General features: G+C 45.5%; 1 protein-coding gene across 1 annotated transcript in view; it reads right to left on the reverse strand.

Annotated features, from left to right (window-relative positions):
* The window catches only part of LOC134910834 (cytochrome P450 2K1-like), a 66,970-nt gene that overhangs the window by 38,090 nt on the left and 16,331 nt on the right, over positions 1–12,549 (reverse strand). Inside the window, exon 4 of the mRNA XM_063919218.1 lies at positions 3,809–3,969. Within this exon, the coding sequence (XP_063775288.1) occupies positions 3,809–3,969 (161 nt within the window). The remainder of the gene's footprint in view (positions 1–3,808; positions 3,970–12,549) is intronic.

Raw genomic sequence — 12,549 nt, forward strand, 5'->3', positions numbered from 1 at the left:
TGGCCAATATATCGCACACCCGTCGGCCGGTATGTATCAGCAATATGTTTGTGAATGACATACAGTAGTTCATAGACATATTGCATTGGCCTTGCAGCACAGCCAATAGCTGATACAGTATATCTGCAGATATGTCGATGCATTGTGCTGTGTATATGAGACCACCCATACACTTTTTTTTTTATCACGCAGTCTGTAACATGGCAGTTAGGAGCTGATTGGCTGGTACTTTATCTCTCTTCATGTTATCTCTCGCCAAGGCTTGGTACATCTGCCACACTTTCAGTATAAGCAGTGGTGCAAGTAGAAAAAAATGTCTTATAGGTACTGTGTGCGCGTGCCAAAAAATGGGTGTGGCCAAATGCCACATGGGGCGTGGCCAATGAAAATGGGGGTGTGATACACATATGGAGAAGGGGGGCAGATACACATATGCAGGGGTGTATCTAGGGGTCCGAGCACCCCTGGCAAAGTAAGGGACTGGCGCCCCCCCATATTTAAAATATGGTAGTCACGTGTGCCAAAAAAGGGGCATGGCCACACAATAGTAACCCCACTTCATAGTGTCCCTTACTCACATTACACCACACAGTATTGTCCGTTATTCACGTCACGCTACACAGTAGTACCACTTATATATATTACACCACTGAGTGGACCTCGGAGTCAGCCAAGCAGGGACCAACCCGTCATCCCGGCGTGTATGCCCGCAATGAAGAAGGCAGCAGCAGAAGGCAGAAGGCCCACAGAAGGCAGCAGCGCCAAGCACTGTTCTTGTCTCCGGGGTCCGGCACCGCTCCGCAGTCCACACTACAATCAAGTAACTCTGCAAGACTACAGCTCCTAGCAGCCATTGCTGCTGTGAGCTCTCAGCAGCAATGGCTGCTAGGAGCTGTAGTTTTGCAGAATTACTTGATTGTAGTGTGGACTGCGGAGCGGTGCCGGACCCCGGAGACAAGAACAGTGCTTGGCGCTGCTGCCTTCTGTGGTCGTTGCCGGGCATCCTTGTGGGTGGGGGACACAGTGAATCTACCCCATGGTCGTTGGTGGCACCGCCGGGCAGCGCCCCTCCACAGATGGCGCCCCTGGCGAGTGCCATCCTGGCCAATAGGTAGATACGCCCCTGCACATATGACCCCAATAGTGCCAGATACACATTGCTCCACAGTGCCAGATATACATTGCCCCACAGTGCCAGATACACATTGCCCCACAGTGCCATATACACATTGCCCCACAGTGCCAGATACACATTGCCCCACAGTGCCAGATACACAAATGCCCCCAGAGTGCCAGATATACATTGCCTCACAGTGCCAGATATACATTGCCTCACAGTGCCAGATACACACTGCCCCACAGTGCCAGATACACAAATGCCCCCAGAGTGCCAGATATACATTGCCTCACAGTGCCAGATACACAAATGCCCCCAGAGTGCCAGATACACATTGCCCTACAGTGCCAGATACACAAATGCCCCCAGAGTGCCAGATATACATTGCCCCACAGTGCCAGATACACACTGCCCCACAGTGCCAGATACACAAATGCCCACAGAGTGCCAGATATACATTGCCTCACAGTGCCAGATACACATTGCCCCACAGTGCCAGATACACAAATGCCCCCAGAGTGCCAGATATACATTGCCCCACAGTGCCAGATACACATTGCCCCACAGTGCCAGATACACAAATGCCCCCAGAGTACCAGATATACATTGCCTCACAGTGCCAGATATACATTGCCTCACAGTGCCAGATACACACTGCCCCACAGTGCCAGATACACAAATGCCCCCAGAGTGCCAGATATACATTGCCTCACAGTGCCAGATACACATTGCCCCACAGTGCCAGATACACATTGCCCCACAGTGCCAGATACACAAATGCCCCCAGAGTGCCAGATACACATTGCCCTACAGTGCCAGATACACAAATGCCCCCAGAGTGCCAGATATACATTGCCCCACAGTGCCAGATACACACTGCCCCACAGTGCCAGATACACAAATGCCCCCAGAGTGCCAGATATACATTGCCTCACAGTGCCAGATACACATTGCCCCACAGTGCCAGATACACAAATGCCCCCAGAGTGCCAGATATACATTGCCCCACAGTGCCAGATACACATTGCCCCACAGTGCCAGACACACAAATGCCCCCAGAGTGCCAGATATACATTGCCTCACAGTGCCAGATACACATGTCCTCCGAGTGCCAGATATGCCCCCAGTGCCAGATACAGAAATGCCCCCACAGTGCCAGATATACATTGCCTCACAGTGCCAGATACACATTACCCCACAGTGCCAGATACACAAATGCCCCCAGGGTGCCAGATACACAAATGCCCCCAGAGTGCCAGATATACTTTGCCTCACAGTGCCAGATACACAAATGCCCCCAGAGTGCCAGATATACATTGCCCCACAGTGCCAGATACACATTGCCCCACAGTGCCAGACACACAAATGCCCCCAGAGTGCCAGATATACATTGCCTCACAGTGCCAGATACACATGTCCTCCGAGTGCCAGATATGCCCCCAGTGCCAGATACAGAAATGCCGCCACAGTGCCAGATATACATGGCCTCACAGTGCCAGATACACATTGCCCCACAGTGCCAGAAACACAAATACCCCCAGAGTGCCAGATATACTTTGCCTCACAGTGCCAGATACACAAATGCCCCCAGAGTGTCAGATATACATTGCCCCCAGTGCCATATACAGAAATGTCCCCACAGTGGCAGATATGCCCCCAGTGCCAGATATGCCCACAGTTCCAGATACATATATGCCCCCAGTGCCAGATACAGAAATACCCCCAGTGCCAGATACACATGCCCCCGCAGTGCCAGATATGCTCCCAGTGCGAGATACATATATGCCCCCAGTGCCAGACACAGAAATGCCCCAGTGCCAGATACACATGTCCCCGCAGTGCCAGATATGCCCCCAGTGCCAGGTACACATGTCCTCACAGTGCCCTCCCCCCCTGTTCCCCTGCTGCTTACCGCGCTGCTGCTGTCCTGTGTGTGAGGGGAGGAGAGTGCAGCGTGCGCCTCTCCTGCCCCTCAGTCTCCAGCGGCAGTGCGGGTGTCTACATTCAATTAGGCACCGATCCATGAGCCAATCAAAGCTTGTGGTCCGGCAGCCAATCAGGAGCCTTGGCTGCCAGTCCATGAGCTCTGACTGGCTCACGGGCCGGCGCCGAATTGAAGGTAGACACTGAGGGGCAAGAGAGGCGCACGCTGCGCTCTCCTCCCCTCATGCAGCAGTGTAGTGAGCAGCAGCTGAGGGAGGGAGCGGCCCGGCGGCGGTGGGTATGGCATACCCACGGCTAAATTCTTAAGGGTACGCCGTACCCACCCGCTTGCACCGCTGAGTATAAGATTGGACATTTCAAATACTACTGTACTATGATCTCTGTAATCTGTATTTCTATTACTGATGTCTTTGGTGGTTGCTTATTTCATGTTTCAGTTTTTATCTGTTTAATATTGAATTCTTAAGAAATCCCTTTTACATGCCAGTATTAAAACCATCCCTTAATTTACACGTACTCTTGAGAGGATATTACAGTGGATAATTTTTATATTGGAATCTAGGACATATTTTTATTTTAGTCAGACAGAGAAACTTCACCTTCCATGTGCAAGTTTTCGTGGTGCAGCGGATGTTGCGTGTAAAGAAGCACCGAGACTGATTTGCAGTGGTGCAAGTGGGCGTCTCCCACTGTCCCATGCTGCAGTACACTACGGTACCTTCCTATCTATGATAATAATAATATTACCGAAACCATCTGCGTTCCTAAAAGCCGAATATTTTCATTGGACAAGCTTAGTAGTCTCTTAAATTGTGGGTCTTCGTAGCTCATGCGATGTCCCAGTATTATCGCCACAATGATATTGGCCACAGCAGCGTTCAAGATCATGGGGTCATCAAATTGCTTTCCTAAATAAAAAAAAAACCAAGGAAACAATATAGTTATACAGTGTAACAAGGTGACAACAGAACAGCACAATGGCCTGTAATGCATAATTATAACTTAGGATCTATTTTCCAGCTGGAAATTGTTTTGCTTCATTCCCGTCAAGGGCATTGCAACCTTGACTATGTACAGTTAGGGCACAATTATGTAAATACATAACTGGAAAAAGTTATGTCTGGGAAGCTATATATATATATATATATCCAAGCAAACAGTCCCGGCACTCCCTAATCGTATTGACAATGAGCTGCGGTGCCCTCCTGGGGAAGATGAGTAGCTCTCCCAATATAAACAGAAGATAACGACAAAGGCGGCACTCAGCAGACTTGTAAATGATGAAAAGCTGGTTAGTTTATTCCGACATGTTTCGGGGACAACCCCGTCCTCAGGGCCTAACTAGCCAAATGGATGTCATGACAAGTATATATACACATAGACAGGTGCAAAACATAATAAAACAATTATACTCACCTGTTCAACGGCGCCTGACTCCCGCTCGTGGGTCCGGTCACCAGTCGCGTCGCCTCCCGCTGACGTCAGCGGCATGCCGCGTCATCCGCCCGTCTCCATGGAAACCCCCGGAGGGCGTCAGTACGCTGCCCTGCCGCCCGCCTCTCACGGGGGACGTCTTGCTGGAGTAGCCAACCACCGCTGAGTGTCGGGCCGCGTCACAGGTGTTGCATAGCAACCTAGGAAAAAAACAATAACAAACATTGACAGTGCAGTGAATAGACATACGATCAAGGTGCATTAAAAGCATAAGTCATGTACTGTAAATATTACTAGTACTAACTAGTTGAGTAAAAACCTCTGGCAGCCCCATTTTACCAATTGGCCAATGGACATTAGTTTAAGTATTATATTCATTATATAATGATAGTTATAAATGGGATCCAATACTATACTATCTAAACTAGAGGTCTATAGGAAACACTGGATGCCTAGGTTCTCATTGAGACCCCCAGGCGACAGTGTACCTAATTGAAAAATCCAGCGCGATTCCCTCTGCAACAGGATCCTGTCCCTATTACCTCCCCTGAGTGTGCTAGGTATATGATCAATCAAAATGGCCCTAATGCTGGCCACCCCATGCTTTGCCTGGAGACAATGCCGGGCGAAGGGTTGATCACTCACTCCTTTCTCATGGGCTTTTTTAATTGCACTTCTATGAAGTGCCATACGCTCGCGGAACTGTCTAATCGTTTTGCCAACATAGGCCAGCCCACATGGGCAAGTGAGTAAATAAACTACATGTGTGGTCGTACATGTGAGGCGGTGCTTAATAAAATACTTCTTGCCCGTTAAGGGGTGTTTAAATGATGTGCCTGTAATCAAAGTATTACATGTGGCACAGCCCAAGCACCTATAGCACCCATTCTTAGACCTAAGAAAATGACATTCACGATTTCTAGTGAGATCTGAAATGTCCAGCTTCATAACATAGTCCCCTATATTTCTACCACGGGTGTGACTTGGTAGTAATGATGTTTCAGCTAAAGTTGATAAAGTGGGGTCAGTCTGTATCATAGGCCACAGACTTTTGGCTCGTATAACTCTATCCCTAGTTGCCGTGGTATATTTATTGACCCAAGGGAGGTTAGGGCCTGACTGTGTCTGCGATCTACTATTGGGGCACAAGGCTTGTGCTCTGGGAATTTTTAATGCCCGAGCCCTGGCTCTCTGTAATTCCTTTATGGGGTAACCCCTTTCTGCAAATTTGTGTAACATTCTATCCATAGTTCTGACTGTTTCATCCGGGTCTGAGGTGATTCGTCGGACCCGCATGAACTGTGAATACGGTAAGCCTCTGCGTAATGAAGGCGGATGGAAACTGCGGTAGGCCATCAATGTGTTCCTATCGGTGCTTTTCACATAGAGTGAAGTGATTAATTGGTCATTTTCAATGGTAATAGTTACATCAAGATAATTGATGGTTCTATCATCAATCACATAAGTGAATTGTACTGCATGTTGAGTGCAATTATGACTATCCCATATTGCCATGAGTTGTTCCTTGGACCCACGCCATAGCACAATTAGGTCATCTATGTAGCGCCTATAATAGACGACCTGTGTCGCTATGACGGGGTCCATGGTAAACATTTGCTTCTCTACCTGAAACATGAAGGCGTTCGCGTACGATGGGGCCACTGCTGACCCCATCGCACAGCCCGCTAGTTGTAACCAGAATTTACCATTGTAAACAAAATAATTCCTTCTAAGGACCCTGTCCAACAAAGTCAAAAAGAATGAAATTTCTGGGCCCTGATAGCAGACATTATCCTGAATCAACTGTCTTACAGCCTCCACACCTGCATCATGGGGAATGCAGGTGTAGAGGCTGGAGACGTCTGCGCTACATAATAAGGTCCCCTCAGGCAAGGGGCTTAACTCCTGTAGCTGTAACAAAAGGTTAGTCGTATCCTTAAGATATGAAGGCAATGTCTGCACACATGGATTTAAATAAGCATCAAGGAAAACAGATATGGGATGATATAAAGAACCCCTGGCCGATACAATCGGTCGACCAGGGGGGTCCACCAAACTTTTGTGGACCTTAGGCACTGTATAAAACAGGGGAGCCTTTGGATGTTCTATCTTAAGCGTCTTACAAACTTGTGGAGAGATGATGTCTTGCCCAACAGCGGATTCCAAGAGAGAATCCAACTCTCTCTTGAAATCGGTTCAAATCTGTTCCAATAAAACAGTCCCCTAGTGATAGAATCTGGGTGTCCCGTTAATGTTCCATTAGGTATATTTACCACCAGCAGTTGTTCAAGGCGTTTAAGCGGTAGGCATCCGCAGAAGCTTGTCCCTTGTTTGGCTGTATGGAAATTCCACGCTGGGAATGGATGATCTTCTAACGGGAATCCACAAAGTGGGAAGATGGTGGGGACCTGGTCCAGGTGAAGATTCCTCAGGAGATTGAGTTAGCTTGGTGCTGTGCGTGCCCACTGCCTGCTAACTCAATCTCCTGAGGAATCTTCACCTGGACCAGGTCCCCACCATCTTCCCACTTTGTGGATTCCCGTTAGAAGATCATCCATTCCCAGCGTGGAATTTCCATACAGCCAAACAAGGGACAAGCTTCTGCGGATGCCTACCGCTTAAACGCCTTGAACAACTGCTGGTGGTAAATATACCTAATGGAACATTAACGGGACACCCAGATTCTATCACTAGGGGACTGTTTTATTGGAACAGGTTTGAACTGCTCTCATTGATTCGTATCAGGACTGAGAGGGGCACTGCTGCTTTGTGATCTGACACCCACCAGTGTCTTCTTATATATACACCTATGTATATTTTATACCATTTTAATTGTATTCTTTTACATTATTAAATATGTGGTTTTTCATGTGACCTGCTTCTCTCATATATGACCAAGTTAGCGCTTCAATTCTTTTCTTTGTATACATTTGTGTTTTGGGGGTCTGACCAACCCCTATATTGTTATAGCTGCTGTGGTGCATCTCCCCAATCAGCGCCTGGAGTAAATTCACCTTAGGGTGTTTTTCTTTCTTTCAGCTCTCTCTTGAAATCACGGGTAGGATCCATAGTCAAACGCTTGTATGTATTGATGTCACTGAGCTGGCGCTCACTCTCCTTAATATAATCATCAAGATCCTGTATGACTATGGATCCTCCCTTATCCGCCTTACGGATTACAATATCTGTCCTTTGGGACAATTCCTTAAGTGTGTCCAATTCGGGTTTAGTCATATTCGGTTGTATCGTCCGGTTGTTAACATCATGCTCCAGCATTCTGGTGAAAGTTCGTATAGATGGATTTAGGCTTGGAGGATCGAACTGTGAGCGTGGAGCTATTTTACGAACTTGTGTCGGTATCCCCGACATTGATGAAGAGGAATCAGTTTCCCTACTGTTGAAAAATTCACATCTCCTAAGGGACCTATTCAAACGCTGTACCTCTACCTTCCACTCAAGCGGGTCCGGAGGGACCGTAGGGACGAAAGACAGTCCTTTTGATAAAGTTCGGTATTCGATATCAGATAATGGGGTGGAAGATAAGTTGAATATTGTTTCTTTTATGGTCGAGGAGGCCTGGGCGCGGATGGCTCTTTGGTTTTGACCCGCCCTCCTCGTCCTCGTCCGCGACCTGTGCTGGGGGTGCGGTTGGAACGAGTCTGAGTCCCCTGTGGCTGTGCACCTAAAGGGATCCGGCCTCCTTGGTTGTGAGACACCCCTGGGGTTCCATCCGATTCACTGGCAGATGTACTGGTGCCTCTATAATATTCGCGTCCTCGCTGGGCGCGTTGTCGTCGATTTGGATATTCCTGAGGGGTGCGTGTACCACCTAGCCAGGGATAAACCTGTCGCTGCTGGTAATCTCTTTGGACAATACCAAGTTTCTCCTTTTTAAACCGCACTAGGTCTTGACGGTATTGTTCCATTTGGGTGTTTAGTTTGGTCATCCAATCGGTATGTGTGTCAAGTGTTAGGACCGGTTTATGTTCTCCTTCGAACACCAAAAGTTGTTCCCTAATGTTGTTGAGTTCCCTGGTAGACTCTTCAACGACCAGTAGAATAAGGTCCATAGAACACTTGTTAAGGATCGCAACCCACCGACGGCAAAATGAGGTGTTATATCGGCCTATCGTCGGTGAGTTGCGTATCCTAAATCCCCGGGGTATCATGTTGTTCCTATAATAATCGGATAAGGATATGCCGTGATACAAATAGTCACACTCCTTTTGTTTCATCCTTAGCCATTTTTTATATAAATCATCATTACTACTTTTGATGGTTTCATCCTCAAGTTTTCTTTCCACTAGTCATAATTGCACTCAACATGCAGTACAATTCACTTATGTGATTGATGATAGAACCATCAATTATCTTGATGTAACTATTACCATTGAAAATGACCAATTAATCACTTCACTCTATGTGAAAAGCACCGATAGGAACACATTGATGGCCTACCGCAGTTTCCATCCGCCTTCATTACGCAGAGGCTTACCGTATTCACAGTTCATGCGGGTCCGACGAATCACCTCAGACCCGGATGAAACAGTCAGAACTATGGATAGAATGTTACACAAATTTGCAGAAAGGGGTTACCCCATAAAGGAATTACAGAGAGCCAGGGCTCGGGCATTAAAAATTCCCAGAGCACAAGCCTTGTGCCCCAATAGTAGATCGCAGACACAGTCAGGCCCTAAACTCCCTTGGGTCAATAAATATACCACGGCAACTAGGGATAGAGTTATACGAGCCAAAAGTCTGTGGCCTATGATACAGACTGACCCCACTTTATCAACTTTAGCTGAAACATCATTACTACCAAGTCACACCCGTGGTAGAAATATAGGGGACTATGTTATGAAGCTGGACATTTCAGATCTCACTAGAAATCGTGAATGTCATTTTCTTAGGTCTAAGAATGGGTGCTATAGGTGCTTGGGCTGTGCCACATGTAATACTTTGATTACAGGCACATCATTTAAACACCCCTTAACGGGCAAGAAGTATTTTATTAAGCACCGCCTCACATGTACGACCACACATGTAGTTTATTTACTCACTTGCCCATGTGGGCTGGCCTATGTTGGCAAAACGATTAGACAGTTCCGCGAGCGTATGGCACTTCATAGAAGTGCAATTAAAAAAGCCCATGAGAAAGGAGTGAGTGATCAACCCTTCGCCCGGCATTGTCTCCAGGCAAAGCATGGGGTGGCCAGCATTAGGGCCATTTTGATTGATCATATACCTAGCACACTCAGGGGAGGTAATAGGGACAGGATCCTGTTGCAGAGGGAATCGCGCTGGATTTTTCAATTAGGTACACTGTCGCCTGGGGGTCTCAATGAGAACCTAGGCATCCAGTGTTTCCTATAGACCTCTAGTTTAGATAGTATAGTATTGGATCCCATTTATAACTATCATTATATAATGAATATAATACTTAAACTAATGTCCATTGGCAAATTGGTAAAATGGGGCTGCCAGAGGTTTTACTCCACTAGTTAGTACTAGTAATATTTACAGTACATGACTTATGCTTTTAATGCACCTTGATCGTATGTCTATTCACTGCACTGTCAATGTTTGTTATTGTTTTTTTCCTAGGTTGCTATGCAACACCTGTGACGCGGCCCGACACTCAGCGGTGGTTGGCTACTCCAGCAAGACGTCCCCCGTGAGAGGCAGGCGGCAGGGCAGCGTACTGACGCCCTCCGGGGGTTTCCATGGAGACGGGTGGATGACGCGGCATGCCGCTGACGTCAGCGGGAGGCGACGCGACTGGTGACCGGACCCACGAGCGGGAGTCAGGCGCCGTTGAACAGGTGAGTATAATTGTTTTATTATGTTTTGCACCTGTCTATGTGTATATATACTTGTCATGACATCCATTTGGCTAGTTAGGCCCTGAGGACGGGGTTGTCCCCGAAACATGTCTGAATAAACTAACCAGCTTTTCATCATTTACAAGTCTGCTGAGTGCCGCCTTTGTCGTTATCTTCTGTTTATATATATATATATATATATATATATATATATATAGACCTGCTCATTTTGCACCTGCAGTGGAGATTTATAATTCTGGGTTTTCTGAATTATAATTCTGGGTTTTCTGAATTTGCCCTGAGGAAGCGAGTGTGAAACGTGCACGTGGAGCGGCGGTAGCACGCCAGCTCGTTTATCATGTGTCAAACTTAAAAAATGAATTATAAATATGTATGTGTGTATGAGAATTAATGAAATTTAGGAGAACGAAGATATAGAATGTACCACACAGAAAGGATTGATAATTAAGGCTGCAAAGCGGGTTTAGGCGATTTGGGAACGGCGTGAGCACGCCAGCCCGTGGAGAGGGTGCATAACTAGATTGGCATAGTTCATAACAATTCACAAAATATATCATTTGCTTAAAAAGCGGTACCCTCCAGCTTGGTCGAATAGACTGTATGATTTAATTGAATACAAAGGGGAGAATCCGCACACTGTAAAGTGATATAGTGAACCATTTATATCTACTAGAATTGTACCCATATAATTCCTAGATGATATTGTAAAGCCGGAATTGCACCTTCGATATGTAAAATATGTGTGCATCCCGCAGCAACAGTGTTAGTTTAAAATACATAATTTTTTAATGACGGCCTGAAATATTACCAGCTAACAGCCTCACTTACTATGTGCTAATAACATGACATATCAATGCACACGTATGATATGCACTAGTGAATAAATATATGAAGTACAATTTATGAATAGGAACACAGATGCGACAAGTGTCTGTTGTTATAATGTTCATGAGACATTGCTCTTCAGTGAGACTCCTATGTTAAATCTAAGAGGGAGAGCCGTAATTTAAGTGTATTCTGCTGATCCAAATTAACACATCATATGAAAGAACTGAGTATTAAGATTATATATCGGGATTAGGCGGTTTAAGAGCAGCGTGAGCACGCTAACCTGTGGTGAGGGTGTAAAACAGGACTGACATAGTTCATAATAATTCAATCAGAGATACCATCTGCCTATACAGCGGGATCTATTAGCTTGGTCAAACAGACTGTATGACCTAATTGAATGCATTTAAGTTCTTCTCCTGAATGAGTGATGGGAAGAGCTTATACACTTGATATAGTGAACTGCGTATATCTGTCAGAATTATACCCCTATATGATAATATAAACGCCAGAACTGCACCTTTGATATGTGTAAGATGAGTGCATCCCGCAATAACACGTCAATCTAATATGATAGTGTAAATATTAGAACTGCACCTTTGAATTATATGAGTGCATCTTGCAGCAACACGCTAGTTTAAAACATATTTTTCATATGACGGCTTGAAGCCTTACCAGTAAATTGCTTTACTCACTAGACGCTAATGCTAATGCAATAACAACGTGACATATTAATGCACATACAAGTTATACATTAATGTATAAGCCTTTCCTGAAGAGCATTGTATAAGTAAGGAATGAGGATACAGAGGTGATAAGTGTCCGCTGCTACAGTGTCCATGAGACATAGTTTGTTAGTGAGATCCTCATGCTAAAATTAAGAAAGAGAGCCATATTTTAGGTATACTAATTTAAGTGTGCCCTGTTGAGATAAACTAACACATCACACAGCCTTATTCTGTGTAGTGCATAGGGGAAGCACAAGCTAGAACCGAGATTATTGATATGCCTATACCCCACAGTACTATATCGGTACAATAGATAGCTCCAATACTTTACCAAAATTCCATAAATACACCCTATATGATTAGACAACCCTAAATAGGGATTTAATTCAAGTAAATTAATTAAGGTGGTCTTTGGAAAATGAACATACACACACAATAATTCTACAAATAAAGACACATCAGTGTATTCAGTATTTTATTTATTTGTATGTTTTGTAATTATTTGCCTTACAATCTTTCACACCAGTGGGCGATTTATAACTGTATGTTAATAAAAGTTACATTTTAATTATACTTACCTTTCTTTCTAAAGTGCGCCAACAAAGAGACAATCCTTTCCTATCTACTGTATCTTTTCTGATTTGCACAGCTGCAG

Source organism: Pseudophryne corroboree, chromosome 4 (assembly GCF_028390025.1).
Source record: "Pseudophryne corroboree isolate aPseCor3 chromosome 4, aPseCor3.hap2, whole genome shotgun sequence".
NCBI lineage: Eukaryota > Metazoa > Chordata > Amphibia > Anura > Myobatrachidae > Pseudophryne > Pseudophryne corroboree.